At 40.9% G+C, this 27640-nt stretch overlaps 1 protein-coding gene across 3 annotated transcripts in view; it reads left to right on the top strand.

The window, feature by feature from the left end:
- The window catches only part of ARHGAP26 (Rho GTPase activating protein 26), a 401231-nt gene that overhangs the window by 292501 nt on the left and 81090 nt on the right, over window positions 1-27640 (top strand). For all 3 annotated transcript variants that reach the window (XM_054976071.1, XM_054976070.1, XM_054976072.1), the window contains exons 19-21: window positions 748-907; window positions 9107-9245; window positions 16668-16821. In XM_054976071.1, the coding sequence (XP_054832046.1) occupies window positions 748-907; window positions 9107-9245; window positions 16668-16821 (453 nt within the window). The remainder of the gene's footprint in view (window positions 1-747; window positions 908-9106; window positions 9246-16667; window positions 16822-27640) is intronic.

The raw sequence follows: 27640 nt of genomic DNA, 5'->3' as shown, positions 1-27640 counted from the left end.
GAACAAAGATTTTGTTTTTTAGATGGAGTTTTTAATTAGTGATGCTTGTGAAAATTCAACCCACCTAATTTTTTTGTAGTTATTACCTGATTATGTTTACAGAGCTGTGCCGATGAGATAGTAATCTCTTATTCTTTCTTATTTTAAATTTCCAGACTTTGATTAAATTGCTGTTCATGTGCAGTTTGCTACAGTTCAGTTCATCTTTTTTTTCTTTACTGGTTACTGGTGTATGTGTGCTCACATGCATATTGATTAAATCACAGCTTAAAATGAATTGTGTTGCGATTGTGTTGAAGTTTCTTTTTACATGGTGTTTTAATCAATATGCATGTGTGTCTGGGAACATCAGTACATTTTAGGGAAACAAAAGAGACATGACTGAAAACTGCGGCAAACTGCTCATTCGTCAATTCTGAAATTAATTTTAGAAATTCTCCTACTTAAACCAGAATGCTGGCAGATCAGAACATGCAGCAGAGCCAGAGAGTGAGAGTAGAGACAACTTCTTCTTCTTGTTTAATTACTAGTTTTCAATATCCAAAAAAAGTTTGGAAAAAGTTTGTCTTTTTATTGTTTGGGTCCTTAAGAAACTTACACAGCAGATATGCTGGTTAACCCCACTGTTCTGCACTGCAGGAGTAAAAAAAAATGCACATTAGTTTGAGATTTTCATCCGTGAAAAATAATCTACCGATTGAGAATTTGTAGCCTGTTTAATATCATCTTTCATTTGGTTTCTTACAGTGTTGCTAAAAACCACAAACAAAATCTAATGACTGTTGCAAATCTGGGTGTTGTTTTTGGACCAACTTTAATGCGGCCACAAGAAGAAACAGTTGCTGCCATTATGGACATCAAGTTCCAAAACATTGTGGTTGAGATCTTAATAGAAAACCATGAAAAGGTAACTTTTCCATGAGTATGCTGATTCTTTTCCTTTCTGTAACCTGCTGTTTTTAGATGCTTCGAAGTCCAATGCATGTTGTCCAACTTGCTTCTTTCATAGACTTGCAGAATAAAAGAAAGAGCAAAGTCAGAGGACAGAGCATGGCACTCATCCTCCTATTCTTTCATTTCCACCTTAAATTTATATTTCAGTATTAAATATTGACAGCTCATCAGTGGGAAAATATATACCTAAAAATGGAAGCTATTCTCCGTTCTGAAGAAATCAATCCTGTCATTGCACAAAATTGTCATTTGCCAGACAATTGTCCTGATTTGAATTTTTTAAAAAAATCTTATCCAATTTTCCTTTATGGACCAGTTTTTTAGTTGTGCTTTCTATTTGAGGAACAGCTTTTCGGATTTTTGTTTTCAGTTTTAGTCTCTGCATCATTCCTGATATTCATAAAGAATCCTTCTCTTGTCAGTGATCACATTCTACTTGGCCTCAAGGTTCCAGTTAAAAAAAGAATAATGGGGAAGCTGGATTCCATAGAGAGCTTTTCAGAAGTAATGACTGAAAAATAACTGGTGGACTCTTAAGTGTTAGATGAGGTGGAAGATGAAGAAGCCCATCTATAAATAATCATAAGAGCTGTTCTGCTGTGAAAATTAGTGGATCGTCATATCTTTCATGGTTAGATAATGTTTTTGTTTTATTTTTAAAGAATCAATAATTGGCTGACACTTCATGTTCTACATCTGTCATGTCCTCATCTTTACTTTCAGCCTTTTCACATACCATGTGCTGTGTTATGTGGATACTCATTTTTCTCTTTCACAGGTTTCATTTTGCTAAAAGCTGTTGCTCTTTCTAAGCAGTGATTATTGGCAACTGATCTCTAAAATGGTCTGTGGTAGTATAGGGGTGCTTTTTTTTTTACATGTGAGCTACCGAACAGGCATTTTAAAGAACATAACACCAATTAGGCAATATAGTAACATACTAAACTAAAAACTGTGAATGGTATCTTGACATAGATTCACTTTTGACAAATGTAAGGGTCAAAATGGTAAGAGTGATAGAAAATTTGCTTAAAAGTCACCAGCAGAGCTAATTAATATATTGTGCCTCTGTTTTATAGCATGCCTTAATTTGAACTGGTTTGAGTTAATAAACCCCCTAAGCATGAAATACACCAAATTCACTTGCAAGTTCCTCTTTTGCTTTCAGAAGTGGTGTATCAGTTAACAGTGCAAACCTGTGGGCTGCTGCAGTGGTGGTAATGGCAGCCACTAATGCAAAGGTGTTGCTGCTGATCCATTCCCTTTGAACATTTGACTGGGAGGGGCACGCCCCTCCACAAGGCACAGATGGATAGCAAGCATGCTGGAGTCCACCAATGCATGACTCCACCAATACCCACAAATCACACTGGAGGTAGAAAGTGCCATTAAGTCATAGCTGACTTATGGTGACCCCTGCTGGGGTTTTCAAGACAAGAGACTAACAGAGTAGTTTGCCATTGCCTGCCTCTACACAGCAATGCTAGTCTTCCTTGGAGATCTCCCATCTAGTTGCTATCCAAGGCCAACCCTGCTTATTTTATGAGATTTGATGGGATTGAGCTTGCCTGGCCTATCTGGGTCAGGGCATTGATCAGACTACATCAGCCAATAACGCCCTTTCAATCGGTACACACAGGTGCAGTCAATCACTGCCCACTGATCTGGCTACTGGCCCTCAACACTGCCCCCAGCTCCCCTCACAAAGAGTCATCAGTCAAGCAAGAAAAACTCAGGAACAGCACAAGCCCCACAGAGGCATGCGGCTCAAGCACTACCCCTAGCCCATAGGGGAAGGGCACCTGTGCAGCAGACAAGATGGCCACCCCTCCCCTAGCAAGGGTCTGACTGGCAGCAAAAGTGCTGCACTGGGCACACCTATCTCTGCTCCAAGCCACATACAACCTTCCTATCAAAAAAAGGGGGGAAAAGGCAAGAGGCCAGGCCTGAACCCTCAGCCCCCACAGCCCCCACTAGCAACCTAACCACTGGACCAAGAGGGTAGGTCCAAAGGAGGCATGCCACCAGACAGTAGGCACTCCATTGCAGCCCTGACATAATCACCAGTCACATGGAGGCCAGGCAAAGACCGTTGCACAGGCAGGCATGACTCAGTGGGAAGGCACTGGGATGGGATAGCATGGCTGGAGCTCTTGGTTCAGTCCTCACATGGGGAGAGACAGAGAAGCAGGCAAAAAGCTTGGAGCTGATGTTTTGCCTCTGTAAACCATGAAAAGGGGAACAGGATGGCCCAGCTATTGGGGCACCTTGCAGGTATATCATTTTTCCAGGGACACCTCTCCACAACCCCAGTATACTGCACGCATGGCAGCAGCTCTCTTGCATCCACCTTGGGTCCCCTGTGCACACACCATCAAGCTGCATTGCTTATGAGATGCCAGCAGGGCTGTGGGGTAATGTGGGAGCCAGAGACTGCTCCTTGAGCCACATACTCTCAGACCACACACCAGCCTGTTCCTCATGCTAGCTGTACATTACAGCCAGGAGAGAGAGAATGTGCATGGGGGGAGGGGTGGTGGCCTCTGCATTAGGTTGCAGTTGAACAAACAAGAAGTCCACTGGCACCAGCAGAACCAATAACAGCGATCCCAGTGTGGTCATCCCTGAGTCAGAGCACATCCTGTTGGAAGTATGATGGGGCAGCTCTAAGGGGAAGTCACAAATGGGGTGCCTGTGGCAGGATGCTCCAGGATGTGGGCTAGAACCAATGACTGGATAGAGTGGCAGGAATGGCAAGAGTCATGCTCCCCAGTCTCCCTGTTGAAGCACCTCCTACACATAAGTGTCAGATCTGACAAAAGGAGCTTTGAATTGGGTTGTCCCTCTCTGGCTAAAGGAGATTTGACTCTCTAAAGCTTTATACTCTGGGAATCTTGTTGGTTTTTAAGATTTTACTGGACTCAAATCTTGCTCTTCTACTGCAGACCAACATGGCTACCCACCTGAAACTCCCTCTGTCCAGTAAGGTACCTGTACCTTTGTGAGTTGTTTGCAGGGGCCATGGGGAATAGGCTGAGCTGCTCCTTAACACAGCATGCACGTGAGTGGGGTGGTCTTGCTGGTTGGAAGGCTGCCCAAGGCAGGATGTTCCAGAGCTCGGCTGGAACCAGTGACTGAGCAGAGTGTTCCCAGCTCTCCCTCTCATCATGTATGCAGATGCAAAACAGCACAGGCACTATGCCCATTACAGCCATGTAGTGGCTACAACCCACCAGGGTTTGCAGTTCCACTCCATGGGGGGCTCTGTTTGCCAGGGAAACCCACTTGAGATGCAGGCTGTAGCCATCGTGATGACTAATTTTGTGAGGAAGTGCTCTGCAACTGCGATCACTCCATCAACTGCTGCTGCTGCTTGTATAGGGCTGTGGTGCAGCAAAATATTGGGCCCTATGGTTGCTTGGCTTGATAATCCACAGAGCACAGTGAGGCAGCTGTCAGGCATCCCAACCCACAGTTGTGCCCTGTCCCCTGCCTGTGGAGAGGGGGCATCCTGGCAAAGGAGTAGCTAAAAGCCTGGTACAGGGCTGCCAGCATCCTCCCCCCCCCCTTCAGAGGCAACTCTCCCAGGTGTACTTCCTTTGGAGTATACCCCAGTGCATGACAAGGGGCATGGTGTCAGGTGGGTCTGGCTCAGATTATTAGTATGCACACAACCACTAGCTGTGTGTGTGGGAGCCAGCATTGTTAGGGTGGTGCCCAGGCTTATACAAAGGGATATGGGGAGGCAGATGCAGACTCCTGGGCTGGGGCTGCTGGATTGCTGCTGTTGCTTACCTGTCAGTGTGTGGTCACTCCTTCAGACTGAGCAGCCAGAGAAGGAGTACCTGTTAGGGTTCTGGAATGAGACACACTAGCCACATAGCATGGACTTTTCTCTCCCCCTTGGATGTTAGTGCTAAGCACTCCCTTAGTGGTACTAAGTGCCTTCTCTGTGCCTTTCCCACTGCTGAGGAGCCATGCACATCACAGACCTCTGAAGTGGGGTCCTGTGCCATGCGCCCTACCTACTGAAATATGGGTCACCCGGGCTGAGATTTATGTAGTGCTGGGGAGTGGCTATGATTGGAAGTGGAGGAGGGTTTTGGCTGCTGCTGGAGAGAAGGGTGATGGGTTGCAGCTGTAGGAAGCATCTGTGCTCTGCCTGGGCTTTTTGGCAGGGTTGTGCCTGGGGGCAGGATTGCTTGGCCTTTTTCATTGTGAGATACGCTGTAGTCTTTGACGGTGTGACTTTCAGCCGGTTTAGGGGGGTGTTCCTAGGATGGGGCAGCTTAGTGAGCTGATTAACTTCTGCCACATCCCTGTGTCCACATCTTTCCCTGCCCAGTGCAGTGGCTTTTGCTGGCATTGCTCTGCAGCATTGCCATGCCAAGGTGCTCTGCCCAACACATCTTGGAGATAACAGCAGTGTATCTCAGAGATATGTTGGCTTTGCACCTAGTCAGCTCCCCGTGCATCTTCTCCACCCTCCCCACTCCCCAGATTGTGCTGTAAAAGTCCTAAGCAGAGTTACACCCTCCTAAGCCTGTTGACTTCAATGGATAGAATAATGTAACTGTTTAGGAGCCCACTGTTAGGCTGGCTGTGTTGTAGTATAATCAACAGAAAAATGCAATTCATTTGAACTGTTTCTGGTTTAGCACTACAATTATATTTCCTCTAAGAAAATGCAATTATTGTCCTATCTAATGCCTTTGCCATTTCATTGGGAAGTATGGCACTGAATGTTTCTGTTTTGACTAGGCACAAAGAGATAGTTTGCATTGGCTTAATTTGCTTTTACTATGATCACTGATGATATCCAGAACTGTAAAGATCATGGAGAAGGGGTAATAAACAATATCATATTAGCTAATTTGGAGGAATGGTTTTGTGCATGGGTTCCTGTAACTTTCTCCTGATTCCATTTAACAGGATTAAAATGCCAAAAGCTAACACTTGTGCTACATGTGTTCCATGTAATTGATAAGCATTAAGTCAATCCTCCAATTATGCAAGAGTGATTTCAGAAGAAGGTGGGAGGTTACACCTTTCTGTCGATCCCTTCAAGGGCATTTGCCCACAGTACTGAGTGTGGGCAACTCCAACTAGAAGCAGGAACTGGAATGCACAAAGTTTATTCTATTGCTGTTGAGATGAGGATGGCATGGTTAAAGTCTCACTGTTCCAAAAATTTTACAATTAGCAGCTTCTCACTGTACACTAGTTTGGTGTAGTGTTTAAGAGCAGCAGGACTCTAATCTGGAGATCTGGATTTGATTCTCCACTCCTCCGTGTGAAACCAGCTGGGTGACCTTGGATCAGTCACAGCTTTTTGAGCTCTCTCAGCCCCACCCACCTCACAGGGTGATTGTCCTGAGGATAATAACAACCACTTTGTAAAACGCTCTGAGTGGGCGTTAAGTTGTCCTGAAGGGCGGTATGTAAATCAAACGCTGATTTGGTTTTCTTACCAATAATTAACCTTCTCGTCACCTATATAACCCACATTGTTTTAGGAGGAGATTGGTAAGCTCCCTCATCATGATCTGCATTGAAAGTTCTCTGCTGAAACTTGTAAATTGACAGATTGGAGTGTGCTTCAACCAATCTTTTGCTTAATCGTGTCCTAATACTACAACCTCTCTGAATCCAGTAAAATCGCCCTTATAATTTAAGCTATGATCTTGGTATATGTATTCCAATAGCTTCAAGGCTGTATCTGGTTTAAATTGTAAAGAATTAAGGGCTGATGGGATGAGCTTTAAGACTGCAATCTTCAGGGAGTAAGCTCCACTGAATAAAATGGGATTCACTTCTGTGTAGACCTGCTTAGGATTGCTCCCTGTGAGACCCAGATCAAGAATTACACAGTGGTACATTATTATTATTTATTATGTCTGTCATTTATAGTCCACCTTTCTCACTGAGACTCCAGAGAGATTACATTGTGTGAGATTAGTACAGTCAATATCAAGGACATTTCAATAAACAATGCCATTAGCAAAACTCCAATACAGAGTTGAAGAAATGCTGAAACAGAGCATAAGCCGTTCTAGGACTGACATTCGACAACAGAGGACTACCCACTAGGATTATACTTAAAGCAATAGGTAGTACATAGGAGCACATACGTAAAACAACAGATAGGACGTAAGGCAACATTGTAGTGAAGTCTCTGGGCTCTATCTCATCAATGAAACATCTCTTTGAGACAACCTTCCTACCATATAGCCCTCCTATATGAGTAAAAAAGCCCTTTTGAATAATTCAGTTTTGCATCATTTGCGGAAAGTGAGGGCTCTCCTGAGCTCCTCAGGCAGGCCATTCTGTAGGGCAGGGGCCGCCACAGAAAAGGCACATATAGGAGTGGCTGTTGATTTTGCTCATGTGCAGGATGGCACCTGCAGAAGACCCTGTTCAGATGAGCGAAGCTGCCGTGGAGGAACATAGGTATGCTGGAACAAGGCTGTGAAGAGCTTTGTAAGTGATAGCCAATACCTTGAACTCAGCACAGTAACTGATTTGACACAGTAGCCAATGAAGTGACTGCAGGTTGGAAGTGATATTCATGCTCTTGCTTACTCTTGATAACAACCGGGCTGCAGCATTTGTACTAACTGGAGTCCCCAAGTTAACTTCGACGGGAGACCTATGTATAGTGCATTACAATAGTCGTCTTAATGTTACCATAGCATCGATCCAGGTGGCCATATCGGCCATGTCAAGGTAGGAAGCCATCTTCCAGGCTAGAGTGAGGTTGTAGAAAGCATTTTTTGCGGCCACCTTAATTTGCTTTTCTAGTAGTAGAAAAGCTGCATCTTGTGGGGTGTTGGATATTTATGTATGTATGTATGTATGTATGTATGTATGTATGTACGTACGTATGTATGTATGTACGTATATACGTACACATGTATGTCACTTATGGACTACCTTTCTCACTGTGAGGTTGTAGAAAGCATTTTTTGCGGCTGCCTTAACTTGTTTTTCTAGTAGCATTGGATCCAGTATAACCCCTAGGCTCTTAACCGAGTCTGCCATTTTCAGCCATAGCTATGAATGAATTCTCCTAAAGGTTTTACATAGAGTTTGAATAACATGGGAGATAAGATTGCACACTGCGAAACCCTGCAACATAATTCCCATTCTGGAGATAACTGATCTCTAATGGCAACCATTTAAGTCTACTCCCTGAGAAACAATTTAAACCAGTCCAAGGCACATCTTCAGATGCCCACTTCTGTCACTAAACACCTCAACAGGTTGGCATGATCAACTGTTTAAAAGGCTGTATATAGATCCAAAAGGAGCAATAAGGAGGCTTGTCTATATTCAGATGACAATCATCCACTAAAGCTACAAGAGCCATCTCTGTCCCATTCTCCCTTTCCAAGACAGGTAACTAGTTGAAGGCAGATGTGGCAATGATTTAAAGTATTTTGATGTGGATGCCAAAGGCTGCACTGTTGTTACACCTTCCTCCCCATTTAGAAGGATCAGCTCTTCAGCAATGAATAGTTATTCCTTTAGCTTAATTTATAGTTCTGATTTAAGCTTTAAGAAAATTATTCTCTCTGTACTTTTAATGAAAGAAGATGGGTGATTTAGAATAATATTAGTTCAGTGAAGTCATTGATTAACCTTCAGCTTGCCTCCAATAAATTTCTGATGGATCTATATGGCCCTCAGTATGAACTCTTCTGTACATTTTAAGATTAGCATTCATGTGCTGTGGATCTTAGCAAAGAAATTGCAACTTGAATCTTCCTGGAACAGTCTGGTCTGCGTTGCCAAAATACCAAGTATTGAGGCCATTAAACTGTCTATGTAATCAGAAAAAATGAATATATTTTGAGGAGCTTATAGTGTTCTTGGACTTGCATTTAAATTAGGTATAGTATCCTTCAGTAATACTGACTAAAAACAGAAGTCCTGTTACTGTCATGAACATTTTAAAGATTTTGGATCTTTGCAGGTTTCATTGAGAAAAGCTATACTTAACATGCATTCTTTCATAATGAACTACCATTCAGTTTATAATATTTGGTGAATTTTAGAGCTTGCAGAGCACAAGCACATCATTGTACCATGACTGTTTTTTTAAACCCCTCTCCTCCTCCTCCTCCTCCTCCTCCTCCTCCTTCTTTTACAGGTATTTAACATAGTTCCAGACACACAGCAGTCAAATTCACAGCTGCTTTTGTCTCGAAAGAGGAGTACAGATTCAAAGCCTCCTTCATGCAGTGAGAGGCCTTTAACGCTCTTCCATACAGTGCAGACTAATGAGAAGCGTAAGTATCTTAATCCTCTCTTTAGTATGCTTTGTTGTAATATTATACAACATTATTTTAAAGAGGCCCAGGGGCTCAGTTCTCACATCATTATCATTGAGAAGGACACAAGTTCAGAAGAGTAGGGCATAAAGTATCTGAAGTGTCTCAATTCTCTCCCCCCTTCCCCTCTTGAAAACAATTGATTTAACTTGTCAATCTCTATTTCCCCCTAAACCCTCGCAGAAATGAAAGCTTCACTATAGATGAAGTAGTAGTAGTTTAGCACCTTTGTTACTTCTTTGTGCTGGTAAATTTCACCTGTTCTTTAGCTAATACAACTCTCTTTATTGCCTTGAGAACTACAACAGTTCAAAAGACAGCTATCTTAATAAGCAAATGAAATTTGTGTTTCTTTAGAGATGTAAAAACTTGACCTCAAAAGTACATGTCAAAACTTGACCTCAAAGTAGTTAAAATTGTCAGCCATTTTTATTCTACAAAAAACAGATGAGCAGAAAGCCATACAATATACATTCTTTGTTTTACTTATTCCACTATTTAACAAAGGGAACTCTGAGTCTTGAAAGCTGGAAATTGTATTAGTTTTTAAGGTGTTACGGAACGAAAATATTGGTATTCTTCCACTACAGAACTCAGAGTGGTATATGGAAGTCCAAACCCTCTTAGCTTCAGCAATATCACTATATTCTATGCCTTCTAGCTATTACTCTGCATAGCTTCTTTTGAACAGTTTTCCTTTCAAAAATTTATAGCTCAGAAAGCTGCAGATTCAATGTCCCATAAACCATTCATTAAGAAAATATTTGTACAGAGAAAGATCCAGTGATCCCCAGCATGGCAGCTGTTTTAACAGACTAGTAGGAGTAATTCTTCCCTCCTATATTTGCCACACTCAGCACAAAAGTCCACAGGACATCACATTCACTTGTGCTAGAAAACCATGGCAAAATAGAAAAATGGGCCTAAAAGTTACGGAGGCCGGAAGAGCTAGTAAGGCCTTTCTAAGTAAGAATTGAGGGGATAAGGTATAGGCCAATTAAAATAGCTACAAATATACTAAAATAGAGCTCTAGGCTCCCATTAGAAGGTCTTGCCATTCCAAGATTCCCTCTTTTTATTTTAGCATTTAGAGAGGGGCGAGGTGGGAGGTTATTTGCAGATTTCTCTGTTCAGCTTTGAAGAGCTGAAACTTCCTTTCTTTTTGCCAGTTGCCATAAAGATTACTTAAAATTTCACAACCATTTTCAGTTAAATTCCTTTTGCTTCACTGCCAATGTTTTTATTTCCTGGTGATGCCACTCTAAATTCACTGTGGTTTAAGAGGAAGAGCTCAGTGGTTGTGCAAAAAGGATTTCAGAGTCAAATCCTAAGACCTCACATTCAGACCCTAGGATCTCAGAACTGAGAAAGACTCAAGATCTTTAAGATGGGGGGGGGGGGCACTCTTCTGACTCAGGATAAGGCACTGTCACATGTCCAGGCGTTGCTTTTACTCAGGAGGAGGGAGGCTCACGCCTCACTACCAACAGTGATGTGGGTTTTCTGGGAAAATTGGACATGGGAAATTTTCTAGAAAATTTTCTGATACAAATTTAAATTAATAATCTAAATATCTAAATAATGTTAGCAAATGAAAGCAAATACCTGGACTATGTACAAACACTGGAGGTTTGTTCATGCTTCATATCCCACATTTACCCCATCTAATATAATTGCAGCACAGGAGGGAGAACAGCTAGGCTTTCCAGTACACCATTCTTTCCACTCTAAAACAGCCCAGGAAATTTACTGTATGTTCCATGAGGCAATTTCAGGTTGGGAAATGGGTGCCAGGGAAACTTGACCTCTCCATTTGTACCATGGTCCCATAAAAACCAGGTCTGCATTTGAAGAAAAAGAACAACCAAGGTCTCTATTCATGGAACTCCAAATGTTACCCCAGGTTTGGCTCTTGCTCAGGGGTGGCGCCAGAGTTTCTGGTGCCTGCAGCTGCCCCTATGTGCGTGCGCGCCCCGGACTACGTGATGACATCACTGCGTGTGATGTCATCACGCAGCAAGCCAGCCCCATTGGCTGCTGGGATGGCGCGCGGAGAATGGGGAGGCTGTTGTGCCCGGCCGGGGGCATGTGCTGGCAGCGGCGGCAGCTCTGTGGCATGCACCCCCTCCGTCCCCGGCGCCCCAGCGCTCAAGGCGGGGGCCAGGCCTGCCTCAATGGGCGCCCCTGCTCTTGCTCTTTCAATGAGTAATCATCGTTCACATGCCAGTAAAGGAGATTAGACAGCTCTCCATCCTTGACCTTTTGTTTCCTCACCTACAACCTGCCCCACCCATTACACTTGCAGAAAAATTGAAGGAAACATTTTTTATTTTCCAGAGGCACTTCAGTGTTGAAACACCTTCACAAGCCTTACAAAGTGAGTTGAATTTCAAATGCTAAGTCAGGTGGGTGTCTGAACTAGTAAGGCGAACTCCATCCACTGCCTACTCTTTTAATTCAGAATTGGGCTTGATTATCTGTTCTCCTCCTCCCCCAAATAACTTGTGTTTTAACACAAGCATGCTCACTTCTGAAATCTGGGCCCAGTTGCACTCCCAGGGAGAACTCTGGGCGTACAATAGGGTCCAAATGCCTTCTCTAAACCTCCTTCACCCCCTGGTGAGGTCTGACTGGAGACTTCCCTACCTATGCCTTGAATGTTACTGTTGCAGAATCCCAGCTGCTAAGGACCCTGGGAAACATACTTTTCTTTTAGTATGGACACTTCATGCCTTGGAAGCTACACGCCCCATGGCTGCTTGATCTTGGCTTCTTGGAAAAAGCTGCATTAAAGGTGCCAGGGAGGAAAGCTGCTCAATTTACAATCCTAGCCAGAGAAGAATGTTGGAGGTAAATTGGCTCGATTTTTAAATTAGGAGTCAGCCAAACTTGTTTTATGAGTCAGCTAATTATGAACTTCAGCAGCATCCCTAGTCTGGACTTGTGTGGAGGCATCCCACCCTTTAATCACACCGAAGTTCATGGAAGAAAATAAAGCTTTTTTTAAGTGGAGAAAGTAAATCTTTTCATCTGAAGACAAGCAGACAATTAGGTTTGCAGTTAACAGAAAAGGACCTAATCGGTTTTATGTAATAATGAAATAATGAGTGGACAAACTCTTTAGATCATTCATGTTTTAAAATTAATTAAAAACTTATTAGAATGCTGTGGTCTGTCCTCTACTTTTTTTTTTTACTCTTAAATGAAACACTCCATTCTCTGACAGTATCTACGACGATTGTTCATTCTCATTTCAGATTAGTGCGTTAAAAATACATGCATTGAATTCATGTTGCTATGTTATGTGCAAAGAAATGTTTTTCACAGCTTTGACTTGGCAGGATACTCAGGAGAATAAAGCAGAAGAGAGACTAGGGTCTTCTTTATCAATAATTTTTTTTATTTATTTTCCTGCCAGCTTGGCTCCAGTGCAGATGGGTGTCTTCTGTTGTGTTCGTGCATTTTGCCATGTACTTTTACTCAATCACGAAACAAAAACAGGGCAGATGGATAGTTCCTCCTTGGCTAATGTAGAACAAAATATCTGAACACATCCACATCCATAGGATATTTCTGCTGCTTAATCAATGTCAAAAATTTAGCACTTGCTTGGAGGAGACCCCTTTGGGAACCATACCTTTTCCAATTATAGGAATTTTCAAAGGAAGGAAATGTGGTTTCGATCATCTCCTTTTTCAGGTCCTAGATACTGCTCTCTGAAAGACGAATGTCTGCTCACAGATCAGTGAATCTATATCCAGTAAGACCAAGTTTGGTCTCTTCAACCACTCAGAGTCTTTGATAGGCTGCTGTAAGAAGAAAATGATCTCCGCTTCCAGTTCATTGCCCATGTCTTGAAAAAAGCTAGGAGAGTTGTCTTTTGTTAGTAAAAAATAGAGCTTCCATTTTTAAAAAAATATTGAAAAATAGATTCCCACAGTAAATTATATATAGTAAAGGCAATATACAATCCCACCTAAATGGATTTATTTGTTGTCCAAGCTCAACTCAGCAGCACTAGCAGGGAGGGTTGCAAATAAATGCAGTAAGAGCAAAAATGATTTTTGCTACTAACAGCTGTGATTTTTTCCCCCTAAAATTTTTTGAAATTTATTTACTGATTTGATAAATAAATAAAAATTGTGTAGGTTTGAAGGGTGCCCTGACCTGGATAGCCCAGGTGAGCCTGATCTTGTTAGATCTCAGAAGCTAAGCAGGGTCAGCCTTAGTTAGTAATTGAATGGGAGACCTCCAATGAAGACCATGGTTGCAGAGGCAGGCAATGGCAAACCACCTCTGTTAGTCTCTTGCCATGAAAACCCCACCAGGATTCGCCATAAGTTAACTCTGATGTGAGGGCACTCTCCACCACCAAGGTTGGAGGGTATTATATCTCCTTATATTTGCTATGCCTTCCCAATCACATCTCTTCTTGCTGTGTTCAGTCCAGCACAACGAGAGAGAATTTTCCTGCAACATTCCTATAGCCTTTTATTATTCCTGTGCCATTTCATTGTTTTAGCACAGTAAACTTGAAATCTTGTGCCAGTGAAGATGCTCCATAGGCTTTTAAACTTTCTATTTCCAAAGGTTCAGTTATGTCTGCTTCATAGAATATGAATTTGAATGGTAGATTTTTGCATGTACATGTATGTAAATGTAGCATATACCATCTCCGTCAAAGCATATGACTGTTCCACTGTATATACAGCAGGGATTCACAACTGGCTTACTTAGGATCATGAGTAGTCCTTGTGGCGTTGTACTGTTTGATATTTTAATCTTAAAAGGACTAAGGGCCCAACTGTTGGGGACCCAGGATTGATTCAGCAGATATAAAGTGCTGCTGCAAAAAGCAGCAGGACACTCTGGCATGGATCTGTACCATGAATGAGGGGGGAAGTGGTGTAACTTTCTCTCTCCTATGCCTCTTCTTAAATCAGAAATGCTTTAAGCCATAGGAGATTAAAAAAGAAGGGCAATCTGTTTTTCCCTTTCTGGAGCTTCAGGACTATCTGCATTCTACTCCCCCCCACAAAAAAACCACATACACACCAGCTACTTCTTAGGGCCAAATAACACATCAGTTTTTCCAGTTGTGAACAACTGATGCTATATGTAGTATCGCTCTGTGTGTTTCAGTGTGTGAACTTCTACCCTCTAGTAATTACAACAAGTAGCCAAGTAGGATTGCCAGCCTCCAGGTAGGGGCTGGAGACCTAGAATTACAGCTGATCACCAGATGACAGATGAGTTCCATTGGAGAATGGCGACTTTGGAGGGTGGACTCTATGGCATTATACCCCACTGAGGTCCCTCCAGAAACCCTGCCTTTCATTGTTGGTCTTCTGGTGCAGCCCCACACGGGGCTGCACATGCATAGACCTGCTGACCAGAGGTTCTGTAGCTTTAAATTTTTCTCCAGAGGGCGCATGCCACCTTCCCATGCGCAGCCGTGGCTATTTTCCTGCCTAAACAGCCTATATCAGGGAGGCACGGTGGCCTCCACCCTCAGTTTCTCTTTCACCGCCAGCTACCTGTAGCAACATTAGCATTGGAGTTCTTCGGCCTTGTCTCTTCTCTGCATCTTTCCTCGTCTGGAAAGAGAAAGAACAGGATTTGTGAGTTAGGAGAAAGGACAGGATTCATGAGTAATGGCTAAGGTGGCATTATTTAAGCATTGCTCAAAATGCAACATGAAAATGTCCAAGACCAACAATCATTTACTCTGTCTGCTGTGCTTGGGGGAACAGCACAACCCTCAGTGCTTGTAAGATCTGCCAGGGCTTTACCCCTAAAGCATGTGCAGAACAATCTAGCAGACTAAGGGCTGCCCTGTGGGCGAAAGCGATGGCACTGGCAGACGGGTCAAAACCCAAGACCCCAGAGGCCATTACCAGTGAGTCGGATCCAACTTTGACTCCAATACCAGCAACCCAGGTGACACCATTGGAGCCGACCTCTGTGAGGCGTCGAGCCTGTCGAACTCTGCCCAGAGCCGAAATGTGGCTCGGACCTGGCTTCCTCATCTAGATCAGAACCAGCAGGCTCTTGGAGCCAACGTTCAGAACCGAGAGATTCGGGGCTTCAGGGCTTTGGGGCTTGTTTAAGGAAGGGCTTTCTCCGCCTCCTCCTGCCCTTCCTGCCCCTCAAATGGCCGCTGCAGCACTGGCATGCCGTGGCCATTTGAGGGGCAGGAAGGGCCAGAGGAGGCAGCTCCGGCCTTCCCCGCCACCCCGCAGGCTCGGGCGGCAGCACGGCGGTGGCAGAGGAGCTGGCCTGGAGCCACCGCAAGGTAGGTGGTGGGGGAGGTGGGGATTAATGTTTAAAGGGCCCCGCCGCTGCTTGCAAGCAGCAGCGGGGCCCTTTAAACAAGCCCCGAAGCTTTCTGAAGCGTTTCCGAATGCTTCGGAAAGCTTTGTTTTGGTATTCCGAAGCGGGGCCAGCATGCTGGCCCCGCGTTGGGGAATACTGAAGCATTCCGAATCGGGTTGCTTCAGGTAACTTTACCCAAAGCAAAATCCAAAGCGCACAGCTCTAATCCTAACAAATGGTTACTCTCTGTTCACACGATATTCATTTAATGTATCAAAGAGGGCCCCCAAAGAGTGTTGTTCAAATACTAGATTGTAGTTCCTTCAGATCTGATATTGCTTGTGATAGAAGGAAGATCAGTTGCAGAGTACAGGAGAAATTAAACTAAACCCAGTATATGAAGCATGAAAAGAACACTGGTATCATATGAAATGTTAATCTGGGTTACCGGACAAGAAATATCTTATGTTTGAAAAATGGAAGCTCACTGGCTGCAAATAGCTGACTACACTAGACCTCAGTGGAAACTATCAAGTGTAAAAGGCTTATGGGTTATAGTTTGTCTTCGCAACTGAGATAGAAAACAGCATACTTTCAGAGCAATCCTTTACAGAGTCAATCCTGTCTAAACTGATTGATTTCAGTGAACTTGTACTGGAATAACTCTGCATTGGATTGCACTGTTACTGTTTGAACCAGTGAAGAAGTTACCATGGATTTTTTTAAAGTTACTTTTTTTATAGACTAAATTAAGAATCAAAGTCTTACTTCTGCAAAATCATTTGTAGCACACCACTTGGAGAGGACAATGGAATTAGCACGTCAAAAGAAATCTTCTAAATAAATAATTTTAAAAGGATCCCAGCAGTAGACCAAATGTGAGATGTCTAATGTGCATGCAGGAGCTGTAGCTGAGGAGCCACAGAAAAGGGAAAACCAGTTGGTCTAGTTTAATGTAGGATTATGATTTTTCTTTTACATATAAATATGATGGTATTTCTAGGTTCAATGGCTAATAAATCCCAGCATTCTACAAAAATTCATAGTGGTGGTTCTTTTTTCCAGAGGAGAACAGGAACAGTATCATCAACTCCAGCCTGGAATCAGTCATATCATCCAACATCAACAGTTTCCTCCGCTCTAACAGCACTCCTCAGTCTAACATGAACTCCAGTGACCCTGATCTAGAAGTGTTTAAGCCCAACAGGCCAAACTCACTGTAAGTAAAGTCCTAATAGCATGTCAGAAAATCCACTCAGCTAACCCACAGACCTACTTATTAAGAAAAAGATGTTATTTTCCCACAAAGATTGTTGGTTCTGAATGTCATTTTTAAAAATCAACATGTAGTCACAAGTTATGTGCCTTGCAATAACTTTTTTGTATTTTGGGCTTCTTTTTACCTCCTGAATATAAGATATGTCTTATGTCTTTATTCTGCTTCTTGCCAGTTTGTGCTTGGTTCTTGTATTTAATGTTGGTTTCACAGAGGTGTTTCCCAGTTTTATTGTCTCTCAGAATTTTAAAAAGAAGGATTTCCTCTTTTAGATAATGCCTAAAACTGCTTTGCCTAAGTTGGTCGCCAACTAATGTGTGCATTCTTTCTGTTGTTTCTGCATTGGCAAAATTCCAGTGAAACGATTAGTCCTAAATCACAAGGGAATGGTCCACTGGGAGTTGTTCTTAATCTCCTGCAGCTGAGTTTTCACATGAGCAGCAGGCTTCTGTTGTGATGGAAAGTTCCACCTTTCCCCAGGATCTGTTGTATTGTATACCATCATATAGAACATTTCCCAGCCCACCTGAGTTTCTTTTCTGCACAGATAAAATGAACGGGAACTTAATGTTACAGAGCTTGTATAGCTGTTGCCAGTAGCTACAGCCCTGGTTCTGTTGCTCATATGTGATCTACTGTTTTGGTACTACTTGTCAGACAGTACAATATTGTTTTTTATGCAATACTGCATAATAATGTCAAAACTGGGAAGAATGGAGTATGCTCAGTTGCTGTCATTAATGGAAAACACCACCAGTAACTAAAATGGATAGGCAGCTGTTTTGTTATTACACCAGAGTGTGGCAGTTAAAGCAGTAGATGGTTTATTTCTGTCAGGTGTTCACCCTGTACTGCCAGGACTCTCATAGATATCAAGTGGACAAAGGTGATGTTGATATCACTCAACCATGTTCCGTTCTGGAAACATGAGAAGAGTACAAAAGGGTATACTCGATGACTCATTAAGTTCTTTGTTGCCAAACTCTCTACACAGTTTTGTGTATTTTTTCCATTTAAACATTCAGATTCTAGTTTTCAAATTCCTAAACCATATCTGGTGATTTTAATAGTTTAAGTAACCGAGATTATGCAAGCTTTAAAAGTAGGCAAGATTTTACTTCCATTTTACTTCTAGTCCTTCTCAGAAGACCTTTTGCAACATCATTGAAAAAGGTTGGCATTATTATAATATAAATAAATTGATTTATACCCTGCTTTTCTCCCCTGCAGGCACCTGGAATAGCTTAGCTCATTCTCTCCTCTTCCACTTTATTCTCACAACAGCAATCTTGTGAAGTATATTAGGCTGGGCCCCAGATCCTTCAGTGAGTTTCCATGGCAAGAGGATTCAGATCTTGTTTTCTGACCACTACAGTGCTGGCTCTTTCAGAATTGGCGAATGCTGGCAAAACACTATCTGGTCCGTATTAAAACACCCAAATAGAGTTTCAGGAGTGTGAGCAGTTTTATATGGATGTAAGAAGCAAGTCTATTTCAAATTATACCTATGCCTTTAAAGGGCAGAGTGCTTAGTGTAATCTTTTTGCTTATAATTGCTGATCATCACAATGAACAACTTAAGTATATAAGTTATAAAGCTTCATCAAATAACTATCTCCTTATAGCATTATCCAATCGAATGGTCCTCCTAACAATTCATGGGTTGGATCCAGCAATCCATCAGTGAAAGGAGTATGGATTTTTGCTGCAGCTCACTCCCCTTCACAGCTGTCCCCTCTTAACCCAGAAAGTTGATTCCTGGGGTTGCAGGACCTGCATGAGCAAATAGCCATCTTGGTTGGAGGATACAGTATGGTGGAAGGGGATTAAATCACTTCTCTGTTCTGCAAAACAGCTCCACTGGCAGAAGGTGGAGAAGGGGTGATTTTGCCCTTTCCCCCTCCTCACTGCAGCCCACCACCCTTTTTGCTCACATTGGCTTCAGAGTATAATTTTTCTGAGATCAGAAAGGATTGAGTGGTAGAATAAAATTATGGTCACATGTAAACAGGAGGTATATAGATGACATTTTCTAGGCATTTTTATATAACTTCCTCTTAGATAAGTCCATTCCCTTATTCAAAGGAAAGGACCATAAATACCTTCTATAGAAAAACTGTAAGTTCCAATAAATGTGTTTTAATAAACAATATTCTAGTGAAAACATATTATTCATATACTGTAGTCACTTTCTTCTCAGTAGGTTGTTTGATCTTGCTTTGCTTCCTTGCAACATATTTTCATACAATAATTCTAGTAAGATCTGGTGGAGGCTACCATGTGCTCCCATATAATTTTGGCAGTCTGGTTGCTTCTATTTCAGCCAATAAAGGTTTGGAATGCTGTTAACCTAAAAAGTCCAACAGCATCATTAGAATAAGGGCCCCACGAGGTAAGGAGAAAAACGTCTGTAATATGCATCCTAGCTCTAATCTGCTAGTATCTGCCAACCTCCTCACTTCCATACCATTTGTCAAAAGCCCTTTGTTTTCAGAGACTTTCATCACAGAAAAGCAAATAAACTACTTTAAATCTAGAAAAATTCTTAATTGTATCCATGGATCTAATATTATGGAGTCTAATTCATTTGAAAATGTTATTCTAGGAATGTTTGCTAACTCTTTATATTTGAAATTCTCAACCTGTTTTGCATTAATCTTGTCAATTTGCCAACTATAGCTCACTTTGGAAGAAAAATGATTTAAACACAAAATGGGTAATTTCTACAAAACAACCAAGGCAATAAAGAAATGCTGCATCTCTGCTAAGTAACGGGGCCAGTCTCTGTCAGTTATATCAAAGGATGATACAAGGTCCACAAATGCAGCATATAATATATATAATAATAATAATAATAAAATTCAATTTATATACTGCCCTTCAGGGCAACTTAACACCCACCCACTCAGAGCGGTTTACAAAGTATGTTATTATTATTATCAGCATGCAGCTGATGGCTTCTTTTCATTAAATACTTAGTGATCAGGCGGTCCAGGACAATCTGTAATGGATTAACCTTTGTGAAATGCAGCTTGTTCCTCTGCTGTAATCTCATCCTTCTGACAAGCCTAATAACAGATTTTAACTTCAGAAGAAACATCAGTTATATTCATGAGTGATCACTTTTCTGATCCCTCTCACAACCTTTCTTATGAATTGGAACTGTAGTGCTGGAATTCCAGTTTTATAGACTACTGGCCATGACATTTATTTAAGATAAATAGTTCGGCTACAAGAAAAGGATAAAGAGTTTGGGGTCAACATGTACTGAAGAGAAATATGTAAAGATGTTAAATTATGATAGAGGGATATAAAGTTATTAATGCTATTTTTTATTGTGAAAGAGAATGTTTTTCTGGAGTTGATGAACAATAGATTCAGAACCAAAAGATGTTCCTTTTTACACAATACATAATTAACTTAGAGATCTTGCTGTACAAGATATAGTGATAGCTGTTAGCTTAAGTGGCCATAAATGGGGGTTTCCCTGGCACCTTCATGGGGGATAGGTCCATGATAGTTAAATGAAAATACTGGTTTTGAGAAGAAGCTTACCATTGAATATCAGTTGCTGTGAGGAGCAACAACAGAAGAAAGTTTTGTCCTCTGTTTCCTGCTTATAGACTTTCCAAGAGCAATTTCACAGAAATTGTTCCAGCCCTCAGCATGAAGGGTCCTTATTATACATTAGAATGGCAGTTGAGAAAAATGGGAATCTGCATTCCTTAAGACAGAATTATCATAGCATGGAGGGCAATGGATGGTTGGGTACAAACAATTCTTGTCAGTTATTTGTTACAGTTCAGCTGTAAGGACCGTGATTAGACTTTTGGGGGTAAAGAAAAAGTGAATAGAGCCTTGATAGCCACTCTTTGCTTACCACCAAGCTTCCTCTAGTCACTAAGGGCAAATCTACATGCCCTTGGCGTGTCCCAGCGTTGCACTAAATGTTCGATAAATGCCCGGAAGTATAGCATCTTTCTAGCGTGATAGAAATCGTGCTAGAAAGACGCTATACTTCCGAGTGTTTAGCAAACATTTAGCGCAATGCCAGGATGCTCTGAGGGCGTGTGGATTTGCCCTAAGAGGCAGAAAGGAGTGATTTCACACACATTCCTTGCTGCAGCCTCACAACTTGCTGCCTATTACTCCTTGTGGGTCCCTGCAACCCTGAGAAATATACTTCCCTGGCATCAAAAATAGCTGCTGGAAGGAGGGAAGAACGGAAGATTGGAGAGATCCTTGCTCTGGATCCAACTCTTTTTGTATGTCTTTTATCATTTTTTAATTGTAAACCACACTGGGTGCTCCTAGTGGGCAGGAGGGCAGAATTATAAGCAAACTAAACTAGTATTCTTTTTCTCTATACATATTTTGATTCATAGCATGGGAACAAAGGGCACATGAGGAGACTGCATGTGATTATTGAAGAAAAATTGTTGGCATATTGTGTTCTGAAGCTCACCCGTTCATAAATTTTGTGCCTAAATTCTGTCAGTAGTAACCTACGTAAGCTTAGTTTTTCAGTATCTGACACCATGATCTCTACAGAACAGATATTTACCAAAGAATATTTCCACCTGTGAAATAATGAAAGAAATGTTTTACATTATAGCATTCCATTTCTTCTTGACTGCTGACAGAAGATTTTTAAAAATTATATTCTCAGTCATAGCTACTGTGGCCGTTTTACATGTCTGTTAAAGACTCAAGATGATTGAAAATGAGTTTTTCCTAGGAGAGAAAGGAGGGATTGCCTGCTGAGGGTTACTGAAGCAGAAGCTAGAGAATGAATTGCCTTTATGGGCCCATCCATTAATGTATATCTGCCTAAGCTGTTTCCTTCTGAAACAGATGACATTTGTTCTTCTTCCTGACAAATCCTACTATTAGCTCTGCATGTTGACCAGTTAGACCTGTTTGTATTATTAATATCACAACCTTCTTCTTAAAAAAGCAGAGCAGCATTTAAGCCTTAGAATAACCCTGTGAGATAGGTTGGGCTGACAGGTAGTTGCCCAAATTCACCCAGTGAGGGTTTGAACTTGGATTCCCACCTCTAAACACAACGATATAGAGACTGCATTGTAGAAGCATTTTGTACCTTAATTCCAGGCAGAAGAAAATATCTTTTTAGAAAGTAAACAATGACGGTTAAAAACAAAAAGATCTTTTAGCATCAAGGATGAATTTTCATTTCCCTGTTCCTTAAAGGCTGCTTCTAGTTATAAACTGTAATTATAAACAGAGGGTCATAAATATTTGTTGCTGTTTAGCTGCAGTGGCCATCAACTCTCCCCCCAGTTCTCTGGCATGTACGTCAGAGAAGAGCAAAGTTGGTTTCTCATGTTATCCTGGGAGGAAGCGAAGAAAGCAGAAGCAGTTCATCTCTCTCCTCCCCACTGCTGTTGTTCTGGATGGCCTAGAGGTGGTCTCATGCCTGACATAGCAAAAGACACCCATCTCTTTGGAGTTCTCTGCAGTTTGGGAAGAATGTCCATAGGATATAGATAGTACACCTTTCACTTTCCACCATATATGATTATTATTCATACATGGACACTCAATGAAAAGCGTTTCATGCCACTTTTGCTGTAATGTCTGAGAACACTTTTTGTCACAGAAAAGTCCGACAGTCTAATAAATGCAGCTTGTAGAAGGGCTACAGAATATCTGTCTTTAGATCTAGCATCTGGGTTTTCATATTCTAACATATTCATTTATTAAGTTGTACATTTTATAATTAATTATTGTAAAATGGTAAAACAGTAGTCATTGTCACATTTACAGTGCAATCAAGTGACGAATTACGCCGGTCTAAGCCCATTGATTTCAATGAGCTTAGACTGGGGTAACTCTTCACAGGATTGCACAGTTAGAATTGTGTGTGGTTCTTGCTTTTTGTAGCTGTGATGTGACTCTTTAACAAAGGCAGAATTTCAGATTGGTGCTTTGTCTGTCTGTATAGAACATTGTAAATCTGGAAGCTCTGAGAAATTATTTTGTTGAAGGGCAAAGATGCTTCCTGTCTAGCAACCAATTGGATGATGATGTGAATGCGTTGTATTTATTTGGTTTAGGGTTTTGTTTTATGTAGACAGTGCCGTGGGTGGCTGTTCTTCAGTTCAACAGGATTTGTCTATTGCCAGAAATTTGTCAATATTGCTCAGCAGGCATTGCGGGCAAACTGAAGTTGACCCATCATCAACCCTGAGAAGAGTAGGGTTTTTTCTCAAGCGCTGCTTTTCCTTCATGGTCACCATCACAAAACACTTAAAGGAGATTCCTTTCAAGATGGGCAAATAATTTTTAAAGACATTTTAAATTGGATAACATGCTAGCTGGACTTCATAATTAATTTCAAATAAATGTCTATTTTAATTTGCTTCATTAAAAATAATAAAATAGAGTGAACAAAGAACAAAGTTTTTTTAAAAAAAATCTTTATACAATTGTTATTTAAGTATCAACTTTTTTTAAAGGAAGCATTAAATACAATCTGAATTCAATCCAAACATTTTAAAGCAACACCTACGCTAATAATAACCTAAAACTGAATCTGTGATGATGACTATCCATCAGATGTATAACCCTGTTCTTGGCTGTCTGCCTGTATAATGAATAAAGCTTTAATACAGTATCTGTCTTTTGAAATAATCTGACTCAATGCCCTGACCTGGATATCCCAGGCAAACCCAATCTCATTACATCTTGGAAGCTAAGGAGGGTTGGCCTTGGTTAGTAGTTGAATGGGAGAACATCAAGGAATACAATTGCTGTACAGAGGCAGGAAATGGCAAATCACCTATGATAGTCTCTTGCCTTGAAAACCCCAGCAGGGGCTGTCATATGACTTGACAGCACTGTCTGCCTCCAAGTATGAAACATTATAAGAAAGGGGACAGGATTATTAAAGAACAGATTTTACTTAATTTATGATTTACACAGTTCACATTGCAGTGGGTACAAAAAAACCCCTCCACTTTCAAATAACAACCCAACTACCACAGCTCAACAATGGAATTCTCCTTGCTGTGTAAAAAATAAAAGGAATGGGAAAAAATAGGAATGTGGAAGTCAAATGATGCCACGCAGCTGATTTTTTTGCGTGGCTCTGATTAACTTAAGTGTAACAAGCCATGTAGCTCTTCCAAATCCACCCTTTTCTCTGTGTGGAATCTGCCCCCCATGTTCAAATGAATGAGGTTGACCACAAATGCATGAGCACCAAGTGCACATAGAGCTTGCATGTGACTCTGGATCAAAGTGGACACAAGACACACTTTTACAACAAAAGCTAAAATTTTTTACCATAGCTAAAAGATTTGTATTGCAACGTTGGAGATACAATTGTCCACCTCCCATAATCAGTGGATAGAGAACCTTACACCTTAATCTATATTCAAATGTATGGCATATAGACAACAATTGAGAATGGACTTGTTTTTAGATATTTGGAAACCTTTTCTGGATGCTTATCTTATGTTGAATGCAGGGGTAAGGCAGGCATGGTGGAAGCAGGCAGGACTTGCCTTCCAGGAATACAGAGAAAAGTTGTAATTGCCACTTGTCCTGCTTATAAGACAGGCATGTGTGCAGTAGCTACATTTCCACCTCACCTACTAAGCAGCAGTGTTATGCGCTTAGGGTTGCCAACCTCCATCTGGGGCCTGGAGATCTCCCAGAATTACCACTGATCTCCAGGCTACAAGAATAAATTCCTCTGGAGAAAATGGATGCTTTGGAGGGTAGACTGTAGAAAATTATACCCTGGTGAGATCCCTCTCCTCCCTAAATCCCACCCTCCCCAGGCTCCATTTGCAAATCTCCAGGAATTTCCCAGTTTGGTGTCAGCAACTTTATGTGCGGCTGTACAGAGTAGCTTATGTAGATGCAAGGTTAGTGCAGCTGTACAGAGTAGCTTATGTAGATGCAAGGTTAGTGCAGCTGTACAGAGTAGCTTATGTAGATGCAAGGTTAGTGCTAGGTTTCAAGCACTCAGGTGAGCCACGTGTAGATGGCGTTTTTAAGCCATCGAGTGAGTGTGTGTACCAGCAGCTGGAGCCTGTTATGTTTACTTGTGAGGAAAGCCTCTGGTTCCTGCCATTCACTTCTGCCAAACAGCTGCCTCTCCACTTAGCTCCAGGCTTTCTTTTTCACCACTAACCTTCCTAATTTCTCCTTTCCTGCTACAGCCTAGTCAGCATACACTGGATCCCTCAAACAACCAGCTCTGTGTACTTCACCCACACACCTGTACCTTCTACCCTGAAGATGCAGGTTCTGAAGAGCCTTGTGCTCTGACCAGACTGGCTGGGCCAGCATGCCCTCCATCTGACTTCTTCCAAGCCCTGAAACCAGGAGCTAAAATAATAGAAAGCAAGGGAGAGAGAGCGCCTCAATAAGAGAGGCAGTGATATTTTCGTATAAGAATTTTTTATTGGATGGGTCATTATATCAATTCACACATACAACACATTATTTTATCTCCCCCATATAATAATATCCCTCACCCTTTCCCCCCCTTTTCCGTTGACTTCCGACAGTTTTCCATTCCCTTCATCTAATTAACTTTACTACCTCTTAATATATAATGCTTAACCATCTTAAACCCTATATAACATAGTTATCCAATAACATATAATATATTCTAACAGTATATATCATATATTTAATACTATATAATATCCAGTATATTCTAGCAATAAATCATATATTCTATTACTCAACATATACACTCTCTATAATAACATACTCTATAATAGTATAACCTATAATATTCCATATCCAAAATAATATATATCTACTATACCATATCTATAACATTCAAATTTATTATTATTTTCAGTATTACTTTAAGATATAATGTCTCATTTTTTCCTCTTATAACTTAAATTAGGCGTTTAATATAGTGTCCTACAATATACCATAATCTGGTATATACCCTATAAATCTTGTCTTATTATGACCTAATGTATTATAGCAAAATACATCACTATAGCCTGGTATATTATCACAAACTATATTATCCTTTTCCAATATATTGTTAAAATTTCTATCTCTATATTCAGTTAAAGTAACAGAGCACTATCCTCCCCTTAAAAAGTAGCCAAAGACCACCCTTTCCCTTTAATGTCCCACTTTTTCCCCATATAATTCTTAAATTTCTCCCAGCTTCTTATATATTCTTCCACAACTTCTTCTCGTAGTTTCCTCGTAAGTTTGTCCATTTCTGCCAGATTCAATGTTTTCAAGATCCAATCTTCCACTGATGGTATCTCCTTCGTCTTCCACAACTGAGCATATAGTATCCTAGCCGCTGTAATCATATAAAACACCATTATCCTGTCCATTTTATCAAATTCTTCAAGGTTCATACATAACAATAACAATTCTGGGTTTTTAACAACATTTTTCTGTAATATATCTGACATAACGTCTACTATTTTCCCGCAGAACTGTTTAGCTTTTTCACACGTCCACCACATATGGTAAAAAGAACCTTCATGTTTCCCACATTTCCAACATTTATCTGACATCTGACTGTTCCCCTTAGCTAACTTTTTTGGCGTGAGATACCACCTATAAATCATTTTATAAACATTTTCTCGTATTGTGGTACATGTTGATATCTTTATAGTATTCTTCCACAATTTCTCCCAAGCTTCCATCAATATATCCTTATTACAATTTATTGCCCATTTTACCATTTGAACCTTTACTATCTCGTCTTCTGTAAACCATTTCAACAAAATTTTATACATTTTAGATATCAATTTTTCCCCCTTGAAGTAAACACTGTTCCAGCTCTGAATTTTCTGTCCTAAAACCTGCTTTCCTCCGATCAGAATCATACAAATCTTTTATCTGCATATATTGAAACCAACCATATCGAAATGGCAATTCTTCATTGTTTTTAATACTGTATAAATTCTGGTCCACTCTAAGGATATTTTGATATGTCATCCACTCCTCTCCTTCGTATTCAGTCCTTGGATTGACAACCTCCGCTGGTACAATCCACATTGGTGTTTTTTCATTCAAATATCTCTTATATTTAGCCCATACAGCAAATAGACTTCGCCTCACAAAATGATGCAAAAACATCATATCAGCCTTAGTCTTTTCATACCATAGATATGCATGCCATCCAAAGGTTTTATTGTACCCTTCCAATGTCAATAGTTTATGGTTTTCCAACAGCATCCAATCCCTCACCCAGACCAAACATATAGCTTCATAATATAATTTCAGATTTGGTAACTGTAGTCCACCTCTCTCCTTTGCATCATATAATACCTTCATCTTGACTCTAGGCTTTTTCCCTGCCCACACAAATGTTAACATTTTCCTTTGCCATTTTTCAAATCGCTTATTGTCTTTCACTATTGGAATTGTCTGCATTAAAAACATTATCCTTGGTAGGACATTCATCTTAATTGCAGCAATATGACCCAACCATGACAGATTTAACCTATTCCATACCATCATGTCTTTATCTATTTGCTGCCATAACTTTTCATAATTGTTCTTGAATAAGTCAATATTTTTTGCAGTTAACTCAATACCTAAGTACCTTGTTTTATGAACCACTTCACAATCCTTTATCTCTTGCTGTTGTTGTTTAGACATATTTTTACAAAGCAGTTTAGATTTCTTTTTATTTATATAAAACCCTGCCAACTCTCCAAATTCTTTTATCTTCCCCAACAGTCTTGGCATATTTTGGAGCAGATCTTCCACTATCACCATCACATCATCT

Source organism: Eublepharis macularius, chromosome 4 (assembly GCF_028583425.1).
Source record: "Eublepharis macularius isolate TG4126 chromosome 4, MPM_Emac_v1.0, whole genome shotgun sequence".
Lineage (NCBI taxonomy): Eukaryota > Metazoa > Chordata > Lepidosauria > Squamata > Eublepharidae > Eublepharis > Eublepharis macularius.
The sequence above is the reverse complement of the archived record's forward strand: the minus strand, read 5'-3'. Positions and strand labels throughout refer to the sequence as shown.